This window comes from Marmota monax, unplaced genomic scaffold (genome assembly GCF_021218885.2).
Source record: "Marmota monax isolate L192 unplaced genomic scaffold, Marmota_monax_Labrador192_F-V1.1 WCK01_AAM20220418_F8-fsc00009, whole genome shotgun sequence".
Classification (NCBI taxonomy): domain Eukaryota; kingdom Metazoa; phylum Chordata; class Mammalia; order Rodentia; family Sciuridae; genus Marmota; species Marmota monax.
This window is the reverse complement of record NW_026694710.1, coordinates 998,684-1,025,316: the sequence shown is the minus strand read 5'-3', so window position 1 is coordinate 1,025,316 and position 26,633 is coordinate 998,684. Positions and strand designations below refer to the sequence as shown.

Below are 26,633 nucleotides of genomic sequence, written 5' to 3'. Positions count from 1 at the left end.
AAATTAGTTTTTGAGGTTTTCAGAAATGTCAATTTATAAGAATAAAAAATGAAATTAAACAAAAATCAACAGAAAAGACTCAATGTTCTCAGACTACCGGACTTAGCCGTAGGTATAGTCATCAGTAAAAAATGATTGATTATACCAGAGATAATAACTACATTACAGACATGCAAACCATGAATAACATAATTTTGCCAGGCATGGTGGCACATGCCTGTAATCCCAGCTACTCAGGCGAAAGAGGCAGGAGGATTGCACAAGTTCATGTCTAGCCTGGGCAATTTAGCAAAACCCTGTTTCAAAACAAAAAATTTTTAAATGGGCTGGGCATGTAGCCCAGTAATAAAGTGCTTGCCTAGCATGTGTGAGACCTTGAGTTTAATCACCAGTATAAAAAAATCATTAATATCATTATCATGTTTATTATCATCTAACATGATGTGGCTTGTTCTTTGGACCATTACTGTTGATTAATCTGTTTGAACAAAGATCTCTCAATGTCACTCATGACTGACATTAGGGAAGAAAGTACTACATAAGCATCGTTCATCAAATACACAATCACTTAACCATACAAATATTTACTGAGCACCTACTATACCCAAGACTGAAAACCAGGAGTGAGAGTGAACAAGGCAGATCATGGCCTTACTCTCCCATAGTTTATGCTCTAGTGGGAGGACGATGGCAGTAAGAACTTAGATACTCACTACCATATGTTACAAGTGACAAAGCACAGGATGAGGGGTACAGGGTATGCTATTTTATATAGGGTAATAGAAAAAGCCTCAGAAAAATAGGGGTGGTTAAACAAAAGCCTAATGGCCTTGGAAGCAATGGAGCCAGCCAGGAGGGTGCCTGGAGGTGAGCACGCCAGGATAAGAGGGCAGCAGCTGGCAAGTCTCCCATCTATAGAGATGAGGAAGGTCACAGGGGAAGGTTTAGTGGAGAGAGTGAAAATAAGTATTTGTCATTTTTAAGTCTGAGATGTCACTAAACACCCATATTCAGTGGTCAGCTAAATATACAGATCTGGAGTACAGAAAGAGATCAGAGGACATACATATTTGAGATTAGTCACTTTAAACCCATGAGATCTTCTTCAAAACCAAATTTGAGGCCCCATAATACAATATTTTAAAAGGAATTGGGAATCCTAGCAAGTTCATGAACTATATCAGAAAATTCCAAAACACCATTAATTAAGTCTGTAAAGCAGATACCCATTGACCATTGTTAACAGCATTAAGTAGCGTAAGAGAGTAAAGGACTATAGGTATTCCACGCCTCGCTTCTAAAAACACTGAAGATTTCAAAAGAAGGATGAGACTGCTTGTACAAAACAATTAAGGAGAATTTATCAAGCATATTTTAAAAATAAATAAATAAATGACTACTTTCCAGTATCAGTATCACAGCCACCACTGGAAAGTTTATGGTGTTGCCTAAAAACGGCTGAGAGCTCACCCACTTGCCTATTTCCCAGGGTTCTTGAACATGTTAAGGTGGAAAGAAGAATCACAGGACCCACAGCTAAGAGCCAGTCAGATAATGTCTTGAAAGAAAAATCCACTCAGAATTCTTCAGCCCTCTTCTAATCATGACAAGCGTCCACTCAAAATATCACCTGTTACAGGTGCCACAGGAATACAGACTGACCAAAGAGATCATGAACTGATACACTCTTTGCTCCAATGTTCACCATTCACCCCAATGGTTCTGCTTGAGAACAAGAAGTCAGACTAAACTTTGCATTTGAGGAAGAAGAGTATTTTAGAAATGTTATTATTTCAATAAAATTCACTTTCCACTAATAGAGTAATCATATTTAGCAGGAAACCTAAAGGAATTTAAGCCTTAAGTGACTTGTATGGACAAGATGCCAAACTGCAAACCTGTCTTAGCCTTGCAAATGGGTGGGGAGCAGTTCAAAAACAGTGACACTGGTTTCAGGGAAGACAAAGGCAGCAGTTGTACATAGTCGTTCAAAACCTCTTCACTAAAAATGAAGGAAGTCATCTGTTATGTTATCAAACTCAAACCATTCCCCTTTCTGCCCACAACTTTGATTCTGCTTCATTAGATTGAAGCAAACTTTAATTTAGATCTAAGTTCATTGGGCCAATTTTTTCATAAGACACTGTAGTTGATTTCTCACTTCCCATAAAATAAAACATAATCAACCATTTATACACGTTGGGGGAATGAATATTTTATAAAACAAATTGAGTATCTTCTTAAAGGCTCCATACTAAAAATGGGAACACACAGGTAACACACATGTATCACTTACATATAAGGACATACACATACTTGTACATACAAATTTTAAAATGTAAGTTGTTACTATGAAAAAACTTCCAGTCAAAATAACTTATTCAGTAACTCCACGTGGAAACAGTCTCAGTATTTACTGAAGCAGTGTTTCCATGGTTTCAAAAATTAAAGATCTATGATATAGTTAACAAAAAATTTACACCAAAAATAATTAAATTCTTACACTAAGTTTATATCACAAAAATTATCTACATACCACAGGATTTATTGGCCAATTATAAACATGCAACTTTTAAATTCGTGTGGATTGATACATTCTACTTAAATAAAATGTGTCGCCTTAAAATAAATACATCTATAGAGATTTTCAGTTGTCTACCTTAAGATGCAGGCTGTATGACATATGTGATATTCACTTCAAGAGGCCAAGTGGAGGTGACAAGCACCTCAAAGAAACAGGCAGTCACCTCTAAGGGCAGTAGAAATCAAAGCATAAGGAAAGACTGTCACAATGGCCAATCTAGATGAGCAATACTGTGTTATCAAGAAATACAGGAAGAGAACAAATATGATTTCAAATGCAAAACCCATATTGAGCATCAAAACTGTGAGCAATTTCTGAATTTTAGGCAACGATTCACAAAAGTGGCTCCTCACATAGGCAATTCTTGATAAAATGCTCCAGGAAACGGACTAGCCAACTGAAACTAACAAGACTATTTTGTTAAAACAATGACCAAATTTAGGCTACAGGCCACACAGTTTGCTGACCTTGCCTTTAGGGCCACAGCTTCTAATATATACATATATTTTTTTCAATACCAAGTAAGAAACATTTTTACATTAAATCCATGCAATGTATACAATTATGTTTCACAATATAATATTTACTATAAGAAATGCACTTTATCATTTTGTTGTTGTTTTGAACAAAACAAAAAAAGTACTTTAGTTTTGGGTACCATCATAAAGACAGATCATGGAGCTCTTCTCACAAATCAGCAGAAATCTACAGTTTGAAAAAAAATTCTGCAGTGTGAAGGTTAACTAGGATGCACTAATTATTGATCATCCCAAGCAATAAAAAAACTTTTAGTAATATATAACTTTTATTGAACTCTTTGTGTCATACACAGAAATATATTCTAACAATCTAACAGGTGATAGTTAACACCACAGTAGTTTCCAACTTCTGGTAAATACTTTCATCTGTAAAATGGGATAATAATGGTACACACTTTTAAGAGTGCTATAAAAATGAACAGGTAGAATGTCTTTGGCACACTTCAAGTAATTAGTTTTCCATACCATTATTACTCAAAGAAAGCTCTGAAATACTTTGAAAAAAATCAAATTAATAATGGATCTTTACTACAATAAAAGTAGAAATACTTTGAAAAAAATCAAATTAATAATGTATCTATACTACAATAAAAGCAATCCTTAAAATAAATTAAAACTTCATTTCTTTAATTAAGGAAATGATCTTACCTATGTTAGTTCAAACTGGTGAAGTTTATAATAATGACATTTTAGATAGTCAAACAAATATAAAACAGAGAACTTTTAACTCCCCTTGCTTCTTATTCCCCAACTAAACAAAATCCAGAAAAGATTCCTCTGTACATGTTTAGATACAATCCAGAAAACACTTGCCATCTTTACATCAATTTTTGCCATCAAGTGACCCATGATAGATGATGAACATGAAAAAAATTCAAGAAATGAAAAAGATGCTTCAAAATGTGAAACAGAATGACTGGTGTGCCTGTGTCCTAAGCTGAAGCTAAAAACCTGTCCTATGTAAAGTAAACTTCCTCATAAAATCAACTTCCTAATAGTTAAGAACTGTTTTTGCATATTAAATAGCTATTTTGCATTACCAAAATAAGAGCTTAGAGTGACTTCCTTGAGAGCACATTCCTGCTACTTTTTTGACTGCTGTATCTGGAATTTGAAAGCTCCTCACTAAATTTTTTGCTGCAAGAAAGGGCAGTGAGCAAACCACACACAGACAACTTCTCTATTTATTTAGGATTTAACATTGTGCATTTTTAAAATAGTTTTAAAACACAAATCATTTAAAAGTAATATTTTAAAATTTCTTCACATTTCTTTTTTAGCTGGTTTGTTAAAATCTGGTCAAAAATCAATGTCCACATATTTGAAGGGATAAAGAAATAATCTTACCTTCTTTTTCTACTCTAAACACAAAAGTCCTTTGTGTTGTAACAACTTCAAATTTGTTGTCTCCTTGAACTCGTACTGTAGACACAGCAGAAATGGGAATTATTCCTTTTGAATACATCTCCTGTATTGGTTGAAGAAAAAGACACAGTAGAATGAAATTCTCTTGATCTTATCAGAAAAGGAATGACATAGTATTTACAACTCTTCTTTTACGATTTCAATCCAATTTTTAAAATGACATACAATTCCACTGATTTAATTTCCCAGAAAGAAAACTATTAATGCCCCTTTCTTTTAAGGGAGATGTCTTATCACTTTTCTCTTCATTTGCAATTAAAAGGCAAAGACTGGAATGCAAATAAACCTACTAGGCAAGCAAAATATAATTCTAAAAACACAGCAGCATGTACTTTAAAATTAATCTGGACAAAATGATTTTATGGTGTTTGCAGGCATCTGCTGGTCACAACAGGTACTGTAACTGAACCATTTCAAACTGCTATTATATATACACTGTGAACAAAAAGTACCTAAGAAACCTGTTCAATTTTATGAATTAATGATGCTACTCAATACTTTGATAATGAGGTCACTTTTCTTTTTGTTCCCCAGTGACTAAAGAGTGAAAAAAATGGATTTGGATGTTTGCAATAGGCATATACATATCATGACTTTGTTTTAAAAGGTCATTCATAAGTCATGGATAACTTTTTCCTCAGTCTTCATTTTCCTAGACCCACCCAAATCATTTGGCATGACAAGCAATTTCAACTATTTACTAATGGTTAATATTTACATGTCTTGTGTTAGAAAGAAAATTAAGAGAGTCCTTATACATTCAAGGAGTCTCAAAAGAAAAACAGCTAATGTAATAAGAGAAAGTTTAAAACAAAAAACAAAGTAAAAGACAAGTGCAAAGATAGAAATTCTCAAGTCTGCTTTTAAAAAGGTGCAAGCAGTATTTTTACAAACATGGTGACATTTGAGGTTGACTCTAAAAAAATCTTAATGTTAACCAAATTGATAAGTGGGTGGAGAACATTCTGATCAGAAACACTGAAAAATGAAGGTATGAAAAGGAGAAATAAGATGAAATAGCAATGCAACTTAAATAAGCAACATAGTCAAAAGAGATGAGGCTGAAATCAAACATCAAGGTCACACTGAGGAAGGTCTTGAATATCAGAAGAGTTTGGATACATCCCTTCTTCCATTTTCCTTCACAGCATTATCTGGGGAAACCTCTGTTTGGAGCATGTCCCCAGTATCTGAAATAACTAATGAGAAGAATGTACTAAACCATTTCATGCAGAAAGTAAGTACCAAGCTCATACTCCTCCCAACTGTAAACATGGCAGATAGGTAAGGGGTACCTGTCAGCCACCTGGTGTTCCATTGGAAGGATTGTTCTTTGCTAGCTGAGGATTTGCCCTATACCGTCAGGGCAGTCTCTTCTAGTTCTTTAACAATTTCTTCTCCTTTATTGATTCTGCTCCAGTCTCCCATCCCAGACTATATGTGTCAATCAAAATCCCATCCATTTTTATTTAAGTACTCAAAATAAATCTTTATTCTTTTAGAGTAATCTATATAATAAAAATGTAAAGAAATAGATGGAAATTACAAAAAAAAAAAAAAAACTGCTAAATTCATCATCCTAGTTAGTTACTTTAAGAGTAGGAGAAGAAGAAGCCATTTGGGAGGGAAACAGGATACATTCAATAGTATTGGTAATATTTTGCTTTTTAAATGTGATGATTATGTACACAGATAATCACTGAATTATTCGTATTTTTTGTGATCTAAATACAGCATGAGACATTCTGAATGAAAAGAAAGACAATAATTTAACCATTGGGTCTGTCAGTGTGGAAGTCATTTGTGCCTTTGACAAAAGCAGTTTCAGTGAATTACATGCTGGGAAAGGATATTGAGGTAGGTTGGATAGAGAGGAGGATGAAAGTGAAAATGACGACTAGAGACCATCCATTCTTTAATATCCTATTAAATACCAATGCCAAATAGGCTTTTTTTTTCCTATCTCCTTTCATGCAGCCCAATCTGAACATGATATTTAAAGTGTGATTCAAGAAGATCAATGGGCAGCCTCATATAGAAAAGGAAGAAGGGTGTCAGGAAATAACCACTTACAAAATAACTGATTTCTTCTCATTTTCCCTTTTTCTTCTTCTTTCATTCTTTTTTTTTTTTGTAAGTCTTCTCTCTCTAGAAAGGAAAATCCCTTCTCTCTAATTGACCCACAAACCTTATATGAAAGAACCTCTCTCATCCCTCTGTCCACTCCTCTTCCTTCTTTATGTATCCATTTCACCCTGCTTCATCACTCTCATATTTTGAGTCATCAAAAGTATGTTCCTGTCCTATAAGTACCTCAAATTTTAAACCCAAAGTCATCAGCACTGAAAAACTTACCGCCACTCCCCAGCTGCCCATTAAAAATTACTCTGTGAGTCAAAATAGGGGCAGTCTGGACATCTGCTGATCTTGTACGCCCACATCACCTGGACTTTCCCCACACCCAGTGGCAGCTTGCATCCCAGCACTTGCTAACTCTGAACTCTGGCCACAGTGGCCTTCCTGAGCTTACCTGACACATATCTTTGCCCCAAACCAGCACCTGTGTCTACAATGCCTGCTCTGAAAGGAATATTCTTCACCATCCTTGCAGACTATGCCCTTGTCCTCCTTCATGCATCAGTATAAAAACCCTCCCCCAATGAATTCCTTTTTGACCAGCCTTTTCTCTCAGGCCCCTCATCTTACCCAGGCAGATAAACCTGATTTAAGGGATCAGCAACCTGTGCTTTTACTTTTTGGTAATTATTCACTATAATTTAAATAGTGATCACCTATACTTGGTGTAATCAAATGTGATCCTTTGATTAATAAGGTTTCTCCAAATAGACTTTGGGTCATTTATCTCTTTTCCTTACCACCTTTCTTGTAGTCAGAGCTATAGAAATATTTTTGAATGATCGAATCCTATGTTCAATCAATCACAATTACACCCAACTCTGACAGGTCATCTTTATTATTTTGTGAAATTCATTTTTTATCAGTCCTACTGAACCTATACGTTAGTCTACAGCCTGATAAATTAAAGCCTGGCTCACTGCAACACTTTCCTCATTTGCCTCTTGGCTTTCAGCTTCTTTTCCTTCTGAATGCCCCTGCCAACTACTGTTAAAAAGTCAAACAGAAAAAATAAAGAAAGGGTTCCTAGAGGATGAGAGCAAGATGGGTCGTGAAGTTTGCACTAGATTTTGATGGATGGCAATAGTTAGGGAGAGTCAGATGGAAGAGCAGAGAATCTATGAAGAGGGGAACGTGGAGGAGAAAACAGGGGAGAAGACATGTTGAAGTTCCCCCCGAGTGTAGCCAGACTTTATAGAGAAGGATCACTACAAATAATTGCACAACGTGATTGGATCCCCAAAGGAAACCCCCCAAAATGTAAGTAGATTAAGATGGCAATATGAGCCCAAGTGCTCTGAAAACTGAGAAGAGGGGGAAATTGTCTCTCCATTGTCAAGAAACCAAAACAGGTTAAGAACGGACTGAGCATCTTTATGGAGCTTAAGGGCTACTCTGTTCCACTTGCAGTGGTCAATACCAGACCATGGGAGGCTTAAAATGTCCTAAAACTTTACAATTTACCCCTTCAATAATCTATTCCCAAACTTTAGGTTGCATAGGGAATTACAGTAGTTTATGGCATATGTCCCAAATGGAATAAATTAACTGTTTAATGTTACCTTTAAACCACTTTTCAGTAAAAAAAATCAAGCAGCAATGTAGAGAGTGAAATAGCAATAAAAAAGGAGATTCTATCAGATCTCTTCAAAGAGATTAAAAAAATAATTCCTTAAAAAAATAACCTACATGTTCACACATTGGTATTAATTTGAATAGGTAATGGGGGTGGAGCTGTAGCTCAGTGGCAGAGTGCTTGCCTAGCACAGGTGAGGCCCTAGGTTCAATCCTCAGTACCACATAAAAACAAATAAAGGATATATTATTTACTTAAAAAGGTACAATTAAAATTTTAAATATATATGCACTTCCAATGGAGTAATAGTAAAATAGGGGGAGAAAAGTTCCTAGAAGTGATCAAAACATGCTTAAGATAAATTCTATATCAATGAACCTCAAGAAGTTGTAGTTTCTCTAACTGCTCATTTATTTTTTTTATTTAATTTTTTATTGTGGGTTGTTCAAAACATTACAAATTTATTGACATATCATATTCCACACTTTGATTCAAGTGGGTTATGAACTCCCACCTTCACCCCATACACAGATTGCAGAATCACATCAGTTACACATCCATTGATTTACATATTGCCATACTAGTGTCTGTTGTGCTCCGCTGCCTTTCCCATCCTCCACCATCCCCCCTCCCCACCTCTCCCCTCCCCTCCCCTCCTCTCTCTCTACCCCCTCCACTGTATAACCCTGAGGGTCTCCTTCCATTACCATGCAATTTCCCTTCTCTCTCCCTTTCCCTCCCACCTCTCATCCCTGTTAAATGTTAATCTTCTTCTCCTGCTCTTCGTCCCTACTCTGATCTTAGTTACTCTCCTTATATCAAAGAAGACATTTGGCATTTGTTTTTTAGGGATTGGCTAGCTTCACTTAGCATAATCTGCTCTAATGCCATCCATTTCACTGTAAATTCTATGATTTTGTCATTTTTTAATGCAGAGTAATACTCCATTGTGTATAAATGCCACATTTTTTTTATCCATTCGTCTATTGAAGGGCATCTAGGTTGGTTCCACAGTCTTGCTATTGTGAATTGTGCTGCTATGAACATCGATGTAGCAGTGTCCCTGTAGCATGCTCTTTTTAGGTCTTTAGGGAATAGACCTAGAAGGGGAATAGCTGGGTCAAATGGTGGTTCCATTCCCAGCTTTCCAAGAAATCTCCATACTGCTTTCCAAATTGGCTGCACCAATCTGCAGTCCCACCAGCAATGTACAAGTGTACCCTTTTCCCCATATCCTCGCCAGCACTTGTTGTTGTTTGACTTCATAATGGCTGCCAATCTTACTGGAGTGAGATGGTATCTTAGGGTGGTTTTGATTTGCATTTCTCTGACAGCTAGAGATGGTGAGCATTTTTTCATGTACTTGTTGATTGACTGTATGTCCTCCTCTGAGAAGTGTCTGTTCAGGTCCTTGGCCCATTTGTTGATTGGGTTGTTTGTTCTCTTATTGTCTAATTTTTTGAGTTCTTTGTATACTCTGGATATTAGGGCTCTATCTGAAGTGTGAGGAGTAAAGATTTGTTCCCAGGATGTAGGCTCCCTATTTACCTCTCTTATTGTTTCTTTTGCTGAGAAAAAACTTCTTAGTTTGAGTAAGTCCCATTTGTTGATTCTAGTTATTAACTTTTGTGCTATGGGTGTCCTATTGAGGAATTTGGAGCCCGACCCCACAGTATGTAGATCGTAGCCAACTTTTTCTTCTATCAGACGGCGTGTCTCTGATTTGATATCAAGCTCCTTGATCCATTTTGAATTCACTTTTGTGCATGGCGAGAGAAAGGGATTCAGTTTCATTTTGTTGCATATGGATTTCCAGTTTTCCCAGCACCATTTGTTGAAGATGCTATCCTTCCTCCATTGCATGCTTTTAGCCCCTTTATCAAATATAAGATAGTTGTAGTTTTGTGGATTGTTTTCTGTGTCCTCTATTCTGTACCATTGGTCCACCCGCCTGTTTTGGTACCAGTACCATGCTGTTTTTGTTACTATTGCTCTGTAGTATAGTTTGAAGTCTGGTATCGCTATACCGCCTGATTCACACTTCCTGCTTAGCATTGTTTTTGCTATTCTGGGTCTTTTATTTTTCCATATAAATTTCATGATTGCTTTCTCTATTTCTACAAGAAATGCCGTTGGGATTTTGATGGGCATTGCATTAAACCTATAGAGAACTTTTGGTAATATCGCCATTTTGATGATGTTAGTTCTGCCTATCCATGAACAGGGTATATTTTTCCATCTTCTAAGATCTTCTTCTATTTCTCTCTTTAGGGTTCTGTAGTTTTCATTGTATAAGTCTTTCACCTCTTTTGTTAGGTTGATTCCCAAGTATTTTATTTTTTTTGAAGATATTTTGAATGGAGTGGTTGTCCTCATTTCCATTTCAGAGGATTTGTCGCTGATATACAGGAATGCCTTTGATTTATGCGTGTTGATTTTATATCCTGCCACTTTGCTGAATTCATTTATTAGCTCTAATAGTTTCTTTGTAGACCCTTTTGGGTCTGCTAGGTATAGAATCATGTCATCTGCAAATAGTGATAATTTAAGTTCTTCTTTTCCTATTTTGATACCTTTAATTTCTTTCGTCTGTCTAATTGCTCTGGCCAGTGTTTCGAGAACTATGTTAAACAGAAGTGGTGAGAGAGGGCATCCCTGTCTTGTTCCAGATTTTAGAGGGAATGCCTTCAATTTTTCTCCATTCAGAATGATGCTAGCCTGAGGCTTAGCATAGATTGCATTTACAATATTGAGGTATGTTCCTGTTATCCCTAGTTTTTCTAGAGTTTTGAACAAAAAGGGATGCTGTACTTTGTCGAATGCTTTTTCCGCATCTATCGAGATGATCATATGGTTCTTATTTTTAAGTCTATTGATGTGGTGAATAACATTTATTGATTTCCGTATATTGAACCAGCCTTGCATCCCAGGGATGAATCCTACTTGATCATGGTGCACAATTTTTTTGATATGTTTTTGTATCCAATTCGCCAGAATTTTACTGAGGATTTTTGCATCTAGGTTCATTAGAGATATTGGTCTGTAGTTTTCTTTCTTTGAAGTGTCTTTGTCTGGTTTAGGTATCAGGGTGATGTTGGCCTCGTAGAATGAATTTGGAAGTTCTCCCTCTTTTTCTATTTCCTGAAGTAGCTTGAAAAGTATTGGTATTAGTTCCTCTTTAAAGGTTTTGTAAAACTCTGCTGTATACCCATCCGGTCCTGGGCTTTTCTTAGTTGGTAGTCTTTTGATGGTTTCTTCTATTTCCTCAATTGATATTGGTCTGTTTAGGTTGTCTATATCCTCCTGACTCAATCTGGGCAGATCATATGACTTAAGAAATTTATCGATGCCTTCACTATCTTCTAATTTATTGGAGTATAAGGATTCAAAATAATTTTTGATTATCTTCTGTATATCTGAAGTGTCTGTTGTGATATTGCCTTTTTCATCCCGTATGCTAGTAATTTGAGTTCTCTCTCTTCTTCTCTTCACTAGCATGGCTAAGGGTCTGTCGATTTTGTTTATTTTTTCAAAGAACCAACTTTTAGTTTTGTCAATTTTTTCAATTGTTTCTTTTGTTTCGATTTCATTAATTTCAGCTCTGATTTTCATTATTTCTTGCCTTCTACTTCTTTTGCTGTTGTTTTGCTCTTCTTTTTCTAGGATTTTGAGATGAAGTATGAGATCATTTATTTGTTGGTTTTTTCTTTTTTTAAGGAATGAACTCCAAGCAATGAATTTTCCTCTTAGAACTGCTTTCAATGTGTCCCATAGATTCCGATATGTTGTGTCAGTGTTTTCATTAATCTCTAAGAATTTTTTAATTTCCTCCTTGATGTCTTCTATAACCCATTGATCATTCAGTAACCTATTGTTCATTCTCCAAGTGATGTATTCTTTTTCCTTCCTTCTTTTATCGTTGATTTTCAGTTCCATTCCATTATGATCAGATAGGATGCATGGTATTATCTCTACTCCTTTGTATTGTCTAAGAGTTTCCCTGTGACATAATATATGATCTATTTTTGAGAAGGATCCATGTGGGGCTGAGAAAAAAGTGTAACTGCTTGATGTTGGGTGGTATATTCTATATATGTCAATTAAGTCTAGGTTATTAATTGTGTTATTGAGTTCTATAGTTTCCTTATTCAACTTTTGTTTGGAAGATCTGTCCAGTGGCGAGAGAGGTGTGTTGAAGTCTCCCATGATTATTGTATGGTGGTCTATTAGACTCTTGAACTTGAGAAGAGTTTGTTTGATGAACATAGCTGCACCATTGTTTGGGGCATATATATTTATGATTGTTATGTCTTGTTGGTGTATGGTTCCCTTAAGCAGTATGTAGTGTCCCTCTTTATCCCTTTTGATTAACTTGGGCTTGAAATCTATTTTATTTGATATGAGTATGGACACTCCTGCTTGTTTCCGAAGTCCATATGAGTGATATGATTTTTCCCAACCTTTCACCTTCAGCCTATGTATGTCTTTTCCTATCAAATGCGTCTCCTGTAGGCAGCATATTGTTGGGTCTTGTTTTGTGATCCATTCTACTAGCCTGTGTCTCTTGATTGGTGAGTTTAAGCCATTAACATTTAGGGTTATTATTGAGATATGGGTTGTTCTTCCAGCCATATTTGTTTATTTCTGTTACTAAACATGGTTTGTTTTCCTCTTTGATTATTTTTCCCACCTTTACTGTCCTACCTCCCACTGTTGGTTTTCATTGTTATTTTCCATTTCCTCTTCCTGTAATGCTTTGGCGAAGATGTTTTGAAGAGATGGTTTTCTAGCTGCGAATTCTTTAAACTTTTGTTTATCGTGGAAGGTTTTAATTTCATCTTCCATCCTGAAGCTTAATTTCGCTGGAAACACAATTCTTGGTTGCAACCCATTTTCTTTCAGTGTTTGAAATATGTTATTCCAGGATCTTCTAGCTTTCAGAGTCTGTGTTGAAAGATCAGCTGTTATCCTGATTGGCTTACCCCTAAATGTGATCTGCTTCCTTTCTCTTGTAGCTTTTAAAATTCTCTCCTTATTCTGTATGTTGCGCATCTTCATTATAATGTGTCTAGGTGTGGATCTCTTATGATTTTGCACATTCGGCGTCCTGTAGGCTTCTAGAATTTGGGATTCTGTCTCATTCTTCAAGTCTGGGAAGTTTTCCCCTATTATTTCATTGAATAGACTGCTCATTCCTTTGGTTTGGAGCTCTGTACCTTCCTGTATCCCAATGACTCTTAAGTTTGGTCTCTTAATGTTATCCCATATTTCTTGGATGTTCTGCTCATGGTTTCTTAACAGTCTTGCTGAACTGTCTATGTTCTTTTCCAGTTGAAATACTTTGTCTTCATTGTCTGATGTTCTATCTTCTAAGTGTTCTACTCTGCTGGTAGTATTCTCCATTGAGTTTTTAAGTTGGTTTATTGCTTCCTGCATTTCTAGGATTTCTGTTTGTTTGTTTTTTATAACCTCTATCTCCCTGTATAGTTGATCCTTTGCTTCCTGGATTTGTTTGCGTAATTCATTGTCGAAGTGATCTTTCATTGTCTGATTTTGCTGTTTAATGTCTTCCTTGATACTCCAGATCATCTGAAGCATGTATATCCTGAATTCTTTATCTGACATTCCATCTGCTGCAGCTGTTACCTCTTCTAAAGTTGCGTTGACCTGCATTGCTTGTGGTCCTTTCTTTCCTTGTCTTTTCATACTGCTTGCGTATCTTTCCTGCAGGCGTGGGCGGCGGCTCTGCTCTCTCCTTATTCCAATTGGGGTGTCGTGGCTACCACGCCGGCAGGTCACTGGGACTGTTCTGGGCGCTGGCGGCGGCTCTGTTCTGCCCCTACTCCAATTGGGGTGACGAGTGTACCACGCCGGCAGGCCACCGGGCCTGATCCGCCGGTCGGTTGCAGGTTTGCCTACCCTGCAGGCGCGGGCGGCGGCTCTACTCTGCCCCTACTCCAAATGGGGTGAAGTGTCTGTCGTACCGGCAGGCCACTGGGCCTGTCCCGCTGGTCGGTCGCAGATCTGCCCACCTTTCGGGCACGGGTGGAGGCTCTGCTCTGCCCCTACTCCAATTGGGGTGTCGTGACTATCCCGCCTGCCGGACGCTGGGCCTGTTCCTGGAACGGGCGGCGACTCTGCTCTGCCCCTACTCCAATTAGGGTGGTGTGTGTACCACGCCGGCAGGCTCCTGGGCCTGATCCGCCGGTCTGTTGCAGGTCTGCCTACCTTGGAGGCGCGGGCGGCGGATCTGCCCTGCCCCTTCTACCACGCCTGCGGACCCCTGGGCCTGATCTGCAGGTTGGTCACAGGTCTGCTCACCCTGCGGGCACGGGTGGCGGTTCCGCTCCGCCCCCACTCCAATTGGGGTCACATGACCACCACACCGGCAGGGCCTGATCCGGGCGTGGGAGAAGGATCTGCTCTGCCCCTACTCCAGTTGGGGTGACGTGTGTACCACACTGGCAGGCCACTGGGCCTGACCCGCCAGGCTGTCACAGGTCTGTCTAACTGCTCATTTATAATCTACTATGAAATCCCAAGATAAGTCTTCTAAATTTTTAACACTGTAGAGTTGTTTTTATGTTTCTTTTGTTACATCACAAGAAAAAGATAACATAGAAACAAAAGTACTCAAAGGACAACAGGCTCAAAATGCCTGCATTTTTCAGAGTATAAAATTTTTCTTTAAGGAAAAAAAATTGCATCCTTTGAGCCTGTAACACACAGTTATCTAGGTCAACTTTGTCATTTATCTACCACATTGAGACAATGAAACAACCACAGGGTAATTCTGCCCTCGCCACAGTAAGAATGAAGGTAAGTGAGAGTACTTGGCAGGGATAAGATATGACAGCCACGGGGATGATGCCTTGTTATAAAATAAAATGGACAAGTTCTTTTTTTTTTTTTATTTTTTATTGTTGGTTGTTCAAAACATTACAAATTTCTTGACATATCATATTCCACACTTTGATTCAAGTGGGTTATGAACTCCCACCTTCACCCCATACACAGATTGCAGAATCACATCAGTTACACATCCATTGATTTACATACTGCCATACTAGTGTCTGTTGTGCTCCGCTGCCTTTCCCATCCTCCACCATCCCCCCTCCCCACCTCTCCCCTCCCCTCCCCTCCTCTCTCTCTACCCCCTCCACTGTATAACCCTGAGGGTCTCCTTCCATTTCCAAGCAATTTCCCTTTTCTCTCCCTTTCCCTCCCACCTCTCATCCCTGTTAAATGTTAATCTTCTTCTCATGCTCTTCATCCCTACTCTGATCTTAGTTACTCTCCTTATATCAAAGAAGACATTTGGCATTTGTTTTTTAGGGATTGGCTAGCTTCACTTAGCATAATCTGCTCTAATGCCATCCATTTCCCTGCAAATTCTATGATTTTGTCATTTTTTAATGCAGAGTAATACTCCATTGTGTATAAATGCCACATTTTTTTTATCCATTCGTCTATTGAAGGGCATCTAGGTCGGTTCCACAGTCTTGCTATTGTGAATTGTGCTGCTATGAACATCGATGTAGCAGTGTCCCTGTAGCATGCTCTTTTTAGGTCTTTAGGGAATAGACCAAGAAGGGGAATAGCTGGGTCAAATGGTGGCTCCATTCCCAGCTTTCCAAGAAATCTCCATACTGCTTTCCAAATTGGCCGCACCAATTTGCAGTCCCACCAGCAATGTACAAGTGTACCCTTTTCCCCACATCCTCGCCAGCACTTGTTGTTGTTTGACTTCATAATGGCTGCCAATCTTACTGGAGTGAGATGGTATCTTAGGGTGGTTTTGATTTGCATTTCTCTGACAGCTAGAGATGGTGAGCATTTTTTCATGTACTTGTTGATTGACTGTATGTCCTCCTCTGAGAAGTGTCTGTTCAGGTCCTTGGCCCATTTGTTGATTGGGTTGTTTGTTCTCTTATTGTCTAATTTTTTGAGTTCTTTGTATACTCTGGATATTAGGGCTCTATCTGAAGTGTGAGGAGTAAAGATTTGTTCCCAGGGTGTAGGCTCCCTATTTACCTCTCTTATTGTTTCTTTTGCTGGACAAGTTCTTGCAGAGGCTTGATTGGGCAATACTGAGGAAAGTGAAAGACAACCAGGAAAACAGGCACCTCTGCACGCTGTCTCCTCAGCACCCAGCCACTTGCTCCTCCAGTGCACATTCAGACTTAAAAAGACCCAAATGTCTATTCACATAGCAGCTAAACTTGTGAAGCCAGGAAAGTAGCTAAGCCACCCCTATACTTGCCTTCTGTCAGAAGGGGCACAGCACAAACTGTCCCTCCTTTCATGAAACACTCACCCCAGTGTTTCTGTATTTTGCCAAATACAAACCCTTCATCTGGACAGTAGATGGGTGAAATGCCATAACAAGCAACAACTTGATTTCTTTTTTAAATTAGTATTAAGCTCAAAGATTTTCAGTAACCCATTTAAAAAAGTTATCTCAATTTCAAATGAAGACTGTATCATTTTTATTGCATCAGTATCTAAAAATATGACAAGCCCTCTTCCTTTCAGCTGACTCTGAAAAGACAAACAGAGAGGGAATACTGTCCAGTTACACACAGTTTCTAGAAATTCTCTCTCAAATGAGAATAAGAATACCTCACAGCATGGAAGCCTGTCTCATTCTTGAAGAGTTTTCCTTCAATCAAACCAGAAAAGAGCATGGGTAAACCAGGTAAGGGCATAGGTGCCAAAGAAAACCAAAAGTCAGACTCCATCAGATGTAGAATCTACACTGTGCTCACTATAGCACAGAAATTGGGACAACTGTCCAACGTACTACTAAGCTAGAAACAGCAGCTAAAGCAGACATCCAGTTAAAAAAAAAAAAAAATCCAACCATCTTGCAAACCTCCAGAGGTGTTCCTGAACCTGCTGATGCTCTACCTGCATAACTGAAAGTGAAGCCAAAAAACTGACGCTTCTCTAAACCTTCCTTTAGTGTCAGTATTACATCAGGCAGTGTGCACTACATCTCAGTATGTGCCACTTGGTGTTAAAAAACATATACTCATCTGCTTGCAGCACTAAAGAAGTAGTATGTGAAGTCTCTATTCATGCCACCAGTATCACCAATGCTGGGCAGTGGAAATCACCAAATCATGAGGAAAAAATGACAGATCAGAAGCTATAAATAAGAGAATATGGCTAAGTCTTAAAAATAAAATGTTAAAGAGAAGGGATGTATTTAAGATTAAAAATTATCTAATTTTAATGAACTAAAAATATGGCTTATTAGCTCCAAACTTTTTATTAAGGAAATTTCCAAACAAAGAGATGCTAAACGGGAAATACCATGGGTACTCTAATAGATTTAATAATATTTGTTTCTCAGTATCTGAGGGGTACTTGTTCCAGAAATCCCTGCAGATGCTTAAGTTTCTTAAATAAAATGGTATGGAATTTGCATGTAACTTATGTACATCCTTTAGTTCACTTTAAATCATCTCCAGGTTACTTATAATACCTCATATAGTATAACTGCTACTAAGGAGTTGTTAAACTATATAATTAAGGGAATTTTTTTAAAAGTCTATACATGTTGAGTACAGATGCAATTTTTTAAAATATTGTTGATCCGCAGATGATTGAATCCACATTATATATACATCTCCAGAATATTTTAACTACATATGTATGAATAAATGCATACATTTAAAAATGTAAATAGGTAACATTTGGAAAAATGTAGATATAATGACACTAAACCCCAACAACTCCTAAGGATATTCCCATACCTAAGAAGACATGCTCAAGAGTTCTGCCATGTCATTAAGACTTAATTGCCAAAAGAAAACACTGTAACCATTTCATCTAGTAGTCAAGACTTTCAATGAACTCTACCTTAAACAACTACCCCAGCTTCCTCTCCCATAAGTCTCCCATGCATATTCAAATCAGGGAAAACCATGCCTTCAGTGCTAGGGTCCACACTTTCCCATCTGAGCATCTCACTATTCTCTCTGCAGATCAATCTCCTTCTCCCTAGTTTCTGTAAACCCCTCTCACTCCCACAGCATGAAGCAACTGCTCCTTATCTTTCCATTTGCTAATTAAAAGAGTGGTTTGTAAACATTCCTTGGTGCAGTCTAGGAAAAAGGCGATTTCTTCCCCACCTTTTCACTGCTGATAGCATTTCCCATGGTTTGTAGAAGATACTCTGTAAATCACTGTTAAATACATCAATAAAAAAATCTCAATTTTATATGTCAACAAAAAGTTATATATGAATGGAATAGAATTGTGTTTTATCATATTACAAATCTTTTCATGTAGATACTCCATCTCCATTTCTTAAAAATCAAACCACTTGCTTAGTTTACTGACAAACAGTATGCATAAAACAATCTTTGAAAAAAACTGTAAAATGTACTTACCCTTTCATTATTGTAGTAAGAAATGCTAAGGCCATCAAATTTCACCCATCTCTTCTGAAACATGCGTTTTCTGTAAAACACATGAAATTTTTATTTACATTTAAGTAGCATGAACTTGGATTTTTAAATACATTTGTAGTGTAGCTATGCTGAGTGCAATCCATCTCTACTGTTGAGCAGTGTATACAAAAATAGGCTATGATAGTACAGTTTGGGCAACGGAACATAGAATCAACAAATGTATAACAACACTTTCTAATTAGCTGACATAGCTTTTTTTTTTAATGATAATGTTAAGTGCAAAACCAAGTGTAGTCACAAACATTATCATCAAAACCACTTCCATCAATGGAGATAATCTTTAAATGAAGGTAATACATAAAACTTTCATCTCTCATATAGCTTATACACTTATTTTGCCTTGATTTTTGCTTTGGTGGATGAATAATAGTTTGCAAAACTAGCAAAGCCTTCTTACCTGAATTTACATAAATTATTATATTTTGACTAAATACGATAGGGAAAGCCCTGTCAAAAAATAATCATTTACAGTCACTCAAAATTCAGTGAAACTTCTGTATTTTTCAAAAGAGGATCATATGAAAGGCAGATGCAATTTTAAAATGGTTTTTGATGTGAGAAAACAAAGGCAAAATAATAAATAACATTTCCTATTTAGGTTTAAAAAAACATATTTTTCTTACTTTAAATGAGGGGTATAAAGAACTACTTCTGCTTAGGTTTGTCTTTTGTTTTGCTTATTTCCTTTCCCTTAAGTCAGACAATCCACAGACTGTGAATATCCTGTTCTCTACAGGCTTTTAGTCTGGACTAATACCATACAGATACTTTCAGCTTTTAACACAGACACCATATGGAAACTAACTTCCTGTTTTTAAAAAAGTCATTTCTAAGTGAATATGTAAACATCAACCATATATACTGTCTCTCCTTTTGCTCTTTTCTGACACATTTCATACAAGGTGATATAATTTCCTGTGGCTTTCAGAAGATTTAAAGATAGAAAGAGAACTTCCGGGCATCTGGAAAGTTTGTCTTCCGGCTGTGTCCCTGCTACACGTCCATTACTCAAGTGAAGCACAACAAGTCTCCTTAGTTAGCAGACATGTGCCACTCCAGATCAAATTAGACCAACTCTGATGAAATGGAGAAAACGTCTTAATTCATCAGTGCAGATGAGTTTCACATGTAAGCACTGAACCTTGAAGTAGTAAGAACACATAAGGAACTTAACATCAGACAACCACACTGCCCACCCAGCCCACTTTCTACCTTATTCCCTCATCTTCTTGCTGCTTAACTTCTCTTGGCCTGTCATGTGTTTTTGTCACATTGCAACATCCAACTGTGTTACAGACATCTGAGTTTTACTTCTGCTAGCAACCCGAGGGTTCTTCAAATTCCCAGCATTAAAAATTAAAAGGTAAAGAATATTAAGCAAACACACAATTATATATTGCATAATTAATCACTCTGCACTCAGTTCTTGTTTCTCTCTGCTATACTTAAAAGGCAGGTAACTATACAACTTCCTATACAATACCAACAGTAACTTGGAAAATCAAGATTTTGATTGGGGCCTCCACCCACCTTACAAACAGTGGTTAAGTTAGAGCTCAGTAGCATATATCATCTTTCATTTGAACATCAAAATGGTCAAAATCTGTGGAGGAGATAAGACCTTGGGGTCTTTCATTACCCTTCCCCTTCCCTTTGCTAACTTTTTATGTTTCTAATTGCACCTAAACTATCCACACAGAAATGCCTTCCCTCGTGACTCAATCCAAAGCAGATCTCAAAGCTATTCTCTCAAAGCACCTTCTACCTTTCCTCTAGCTCTCAACACAAATTCGATCATATGTATTAGCTCACTTGATTAATGTCAGTCTTAACACTCGTCTTTATGCCTTGCAAGGATCCACTTCAAGAATGTTTTCTTCTCCATGATCAACAACTAACACACAGATAAATATGGCACTCCAGGAGAATATACTGAATGAATAAGAATGCAATCAAAGCATAGTCCTTTAAGAAACATGGGCAGGATGATATGAAAAGAATACCTAAACACCCAGCACTCATAAATAATTAGCATCTTTCAACATTTCAGGAAAGACAGAGAAACTTCTGAAAACTCAGAATAAAATTAAATGTGCAAAAGTATCAAGCAAAGAAGTTCAGAAACTTAACATGTCTTACTTAGCAGTCTTTTAATTGGACTCATAAAGCTTTCTATCCACAGTGTGAGCTTGAGGTCTGAGGCATCATCTAAGAATCTAACCTCAGAAGAATGAGGAAAGTAAAAAGGAAGACAGCGCAGTATTTATTGGGCTTTGGGGTCAAAATCGCTACTATTTATGAGCTGCATCTCCTTCTCAGGCACTATAATGTAAAGGACGCACTTTACCTTGGCTCTTGACACTGCTTTTGGTTTGTATGTTTTGAGATGAGATGTTGGTATATTGCACAGGGTGACCTGAACTCTCGATCCTCCCAGCTCAGCCTCCTGAGTAGCTGGGAATATAAACATGCACCATTTTGTCTAGCTACGTTTGGCTCTTTGAGAAAAGCCCAAGAAAACTTCAGTTTTCTAAAAGAGTCTTAGCTCCTAAATCACTGTTCCAACCAGGTACCAGTAACCATAGTTACTGCCAGGTAACTATTTGACATGCCCATCCATTTTAAACTCAATATTTGTACAAGTTATTAAATATGTCTAGTAATCTGTGATGGGATAGGTAAATAAGACAAATGCCAGCCCCTAGAAATGCAATGAGAAACATATGGAAAATAGTTGTAAGAATCACCCTTCTGTAGTTGGGGGTGCTATGTTGCAATTCTACCATCAAACTGTTACTTCTGCATTCATTCATCCAGTCAGCCATCAGAATCTGCCACTTCCTCTGTAGATGGTATCTGCTCACATGGCCTCTATGTCTAGACCTTTCTTGCCTGGTGCACTTCCCATAAACCATTTTCTCTGCTCAAAATTCCCTTCCAACTGTGAACATGGGAGGCACCTTCTAACCATCAAGTTTTCAGTTTAAAAGTTATTTGCTCCAAATGATCATCCATGACCAACACAGTTGCTCAGGCCCCCTTTTTTTTCTTTTCCATTTCTTTACTTAATGACACTTACCATTAAAATTTGAATTGAGTGCAGAAACCATTTGTTTTGTTTATCTGTGTAAAATCTGTGATTACCATACTTCCTGGCATATAAAACATACTTAATATTTATTATAATGATTACAAAATAGATGATGAATACATTTTTCATTGAAAAAAGGCTTACTCAAAATCGCACTTTGTAAATATAGAGAAAAAGGGTACTAAAATATTTTGCCATTTGTTTTTTTACTAAATACTAAAGATCAAGGTTTTCTAATGACAAAATAAAAATTTTCTAAACCTATCTTGTTATTAATGAAAAAAGTGAGAACCTATAGGAAGCTTGAATTTCGACATTAGTTTTGAAGTAATTTTAAAATGCATTTTAGACTTTAAAAAAAAATTTAAACAATCTTTCCCCAATACATCTATTCCTCAGTCCCTGATACTATTCTGCTGTTTTTATAAGTTCAACATTTTAGAATATAAATATAGTGATATTGGTTAATACATACTATTACTCCTCATCATTAAGTGTTTTAAGAGTATTCTCTGAACTAGGTTATGCCTTTCCTTTAAATTTTATTTAACGGCTTAATTTTTTTCACCATTTTAAAAAAATGATAATATATAAAGACATTGTCACCTTAGTCTAAGTTCCTACTATTACACAACACAAACTTGATCTGAAATAATGATGCATTATTACAGAGAAGAGATTTTAAATTTTCAATTATAAGTTCTGAGTATCTAATGTACATTATGATGACTATAAATAATGATACATCTTATACTTGAAATCTACTAGCAGTATACTTCTTAGTCAGCTGTGGTGGCACACACCTGTAATCACAGCAACTCAGAAAGCTAAGGCAGGAAGATTCCAAGTTTTGAGACCAACCTCAGCAACTTAGCAAGCCCCTAATAATTTAGTAAAACTCTGTCTCAAAAGAAAACATGAAAAAAGGGTTGGGGATGTGGCTCAGTGGTAAAAAAAAAAAAAAAAACCTTGGGTTTAATTCCTTGTACCAAAAAAAAACAAAAAAAAAAAAAAAGAAGAAGAAGAAGAAAATAGACCTTAAGTGGTCTCACCCAAAAATGGAAGAATAACTCTGGGAAACATGTTAATTGTCTTGTGTGTGGTAATCATTTCACCATGTATAATATGTGCATCAAATCTTTGCACTACACTTTTCAAATATACACAATCTTTGTCAAACATATTTCCATAAATCTGGGGAAAAAATTTACAAGTATTCATACTGTATACATTGGTACTTTCCTATTTTAAAATGCACTATAACCCATTTAAGATTTATCTAAAAGTAATTAATGTAAACATTGAGTAATCTGTATTGTTCATTAAATATGTCAACTTTTAAACAGCTATTTTCTACAAGTGAACTTCAGTGCTGAATTCTAATAATTAGTGGATTAAAGATAAGAGCTTATACTTACATCCTTTCTCAAAGTATTATCCCCCTTTTTAGCAAATAGAAATTTGGATTTAATGTTGGTAAATCCTATAAATTAACCAAAACTTCAACTAAGTAATAAAAAGAAGAGTTTGAGAAGTTCTCTGCTTCTAAATTCCAAAGTAAAATTTTTATTTTAAAAACTATTAGTGAACACTAAATTTTTTTGCATCACAATTATTATTATACATAAAGAACAATTTTCATACCTCTGTTTATATATAAAGTATGTTCACATCAATTCATGTCTTCATACATGTACTTTGGATAACGACGTCTAAATTTTTAAAATCAACATTTCTGTTAACTATTTCTGTTAACTATTCATGAATTTATGAAAGTCTACTCATTATTAGTCCATCAATTCCATAGGAATTATCTCTGATTGATAAGTAAACTATGAGGTATAGTTCAAATATTTTAACTTTTCTCTGAAATTATACCTTTTCATTAAATTTTATTTAACGAAAAAGTATAAAGACAACGCCACACAATACAAACTAAATCTTAAATAATGATGCATTATTATAGAGGTTTCAAAGTCTCAATAAAAAACTACACTTGGTAATAAAAATAGTGAGCACTTACAGTTCCAGACACTGTGTCAAGTCACATACAAATATTAACTCACTTATTCCTCCAAACAGTCACAGGAGAAAAGTAATAAGATTTCCCCCACTTTACACAGGAAGGCACAGAGCCCCTGGTTGGTTAAATAATTTGCCCACCTCACACAACTAGTGATGGGAGTCAAATCCAGGCAGTCTCTTCCCAAAGACTCTTAACCACTACACAAAAAAAGACTCCAATACATTTAAGGCAAAGTATCCCCAACATCCCTTTAGATAGTAATAACATTTGACCCCTACACATTTTATATGTGAGCTCAATTTTGAAAAGTGCTTCAGAATTCCTTCAGGAAAAAAGGTAAAATAAGACAGGAAGCACATTAGCCTGGGTTTTATCTTATTTTGTTTTTAGAGTTCTGAAGGGAAACATTTCTTCAAGAAGCTTTTTTAAGAATAATTTATAAGGCTTGTGCAGTATTATTGAACGGATTTCTATAAACTCTTCCCTTGAGCTCTGGTAGGGCAGGTGGTGTAAAGTTTCAACTGCTTTCATAAAAACAGCTTCACCACCTGGTGTCAGTTTTTGTTTCTCAAAATGTGTATCTTAAAAATTCGTTCTTAACAACAGTGTATAATACACCCAATTTAAATCTCTATTTATGAAGTATTCAAACAAAGGCACTCCTGTTTAATTTCAAACCTAAATGCCAATAGGATTTTTTTTTAATTACATATTTAAACTTAACAAAAATACCTTCAAATCTAACAGCTTGCTGAAGAATATTAAGTTGCCAGAGGTTACCAAATTGTCACCTCTAAAAATACCACAACTGCACTGAACCTCAATGGCAAGGTCAAATTTATAGCCTTTATTAATCATGGTATCTAAGTCATCACAAATATACTGCACAATCTTATTCTAAATAATCGAAAGAAAAAAAGAGATAAGAACATATCACTCCAAATTCATCTGCTTTTTTTATATAACCTTGAAGAACTACAGCATATTTTCTAACTTCCTTATTCTCTCTCTTCTGACCCTAACAAGACCCAACATTTTTTAGAACTACTATTCAATCTCTGCAGTACAGATTTTTGCTTACCTAATTACTTATTTTAAATTATTTTATTTATTTTATCTACTCTTTTAATTAGACACTTAAAAGATACTTAGTTACCCTTTTAAGTATAAGGGTTTTAAATTATGCAGTATGAGTGATTAAGTATTTTATAGAGAGGCAAGAAAACACTCCAATATCTCTAAATATCTGCACTTTTCTATTCTAATAGCATTTCTTCATTATTAAGCAACACAAAGTAATAGCTTCCAAGGGTATATGAATAAAACGATTTGGGGAATAAAACAAACACAAAAGGAATATTGTATTCAATTCTAGCTTCCATCTCTGCAGACCTAATCCTTTAAGTCAGCAGAGGAAAGCATTTAACATAAAATTCCCAGGGCTAAAAGGACTTTTGGAAGTCAGTTATAAACCCTAAATTTTATTAACTTTTATATTTTTAAATTTTATTTTTGATTGAACATACTATTTGTACACATTTATGAGCTACAACATGATGTTCTGATTCATGTATCAGCTCAGGGCAATGAGCATATCAATCCCTTAGACATAAGATTTCTTTATACTGAATGCATTCAAATTCCACTCTTCTATTTTGAAATATGTATTATTATCAATTATCTTCACCCCTCTGGGTCATAGAACACCATAGCTTATTCCTCCTATTTAACTGTAACACTGTGCCCCTTGATCATATGCCCACTCTCCAGCCATTGGTAACTTGTATTCTACTATCAATATCTATAAAATCAACTATTTAGATTCCACATATGAGTAAAATCATGCAATGTTTGTCTTTCTGTGCCTGGCTTATTTCACTTAACATAGTATCCTCTGAGTCCATCTATATTGTCGCAAGGGACAGAATTCCATCAGAAGCCTGAATTTAATGTGCCACATTGAACTTTTTAAATATGTACAGAGAACTTAGTGCTTATTTGATATACTATGTGAAAATCTATGTTAAAAGATTGACATGCCCTTATTTTATGGAGTCATCCTCTAAAAAATCCCACATGAACCAGCTTCCACTTAAGATGATCAATTAAAACTTCAATTTACTTCTACTCTTCCCCAAACCTCTCTAAAAGGCATCAAAGGATTAAAAAAATAAATATTTTAAAACACCTTCAAATCAACATTGACCAGAGAAGACTGTAACACCATTTAGAAGGAAAGCAGACGAAAAATACGCACTGACTTGGAAAACTTCAAAGAGCTAACTGCTAAGCCAAAATGCAGACAAATTAAGAGGAAAACCACAGGATCTCAGGAAATAGAGGTAATAAATACAGTAGTCCTCACTTATCCTTGCTTTTGCTTTCCACATACTTGGTTATCTGTAGTCAATCATGATTCAAACACATTAAATCAAAAATTCCAGAAAAAAGCAATTGATAAGTTTCAAATAACTTTTATTACAGTACATTGTTATAATTATTCTACTTTATTATTACTGAACACCCCAAGATTATCCAAAGATTGGAGGGAAATGTCTCTAACGTAAGACAGGGAAAGAAATCCTTCCAGAAAAATTGAAGGTAGCTGACTCTACAGGGAAAAAAAAAAAATCCAAAAAAAGTACTAATACCCTCAGAGAAGGAGAGAATATATCATATCCATGAAATGATAATAGTAGGCTATAAGAAGAATAGTCAAAAGAAAGTACTTTTTATATTAAATACAGGATAGTAAAATACAAAAAAAGGTTAGGC

The 26,633-nt window shown here is 36.2% G+C and overlaps 1 protein-coding gene and 1 long non-coding RNA gene across 3 annotated transcripts in view; one reads left to right on the top strand and one right to left on the bottom strand.

Annotated features, from left to right (window-relative positions):
- Positions 1-26,633, bottom strand: part of Arap2 (ArfGAP with RhoGAP domain, ankyrin repeat and PH domain 2) — a 185,735-nt gene that overhangs the window by 125,756 nt on the left and 33,346 nt on the right. For both annotated transcript variants that reach the window (XM_046423700.2, XM_046423699.2), the window contains exons 6-7: positions 18,661-18,730; positions 4,471-4,591 (exon numbers count right to left, since the gene is read on the bottom strand). In XM_046423700.2, coding sequence (XP_046279656.1) covers positions 4,471-4,591; positions 18,661-18,730 — 191 coding nt within the window. The remainder of the gene's footprint in view (positions 1-4,470; positions 4,592-18,660; positions 18,731-26,633) is intronic.
- LOC124078690 (uncharacterized) overlaps positions 1-26,633 on the top strand; it is a 62,532-nt gene that overhangs the window by 8,428 nt on the left and 27,471 nt on the right. Inside the window, exon 2 of the long non-coding RNA XR_006847012.2 lies at positions 5,697-5,785. This is a non-coding gene — a long non-coding RNA (uncharacterized LOC124078690). The remainder of the gene's footprint in view (positions 1-5,696; positions 5,786-26,633) is intronic.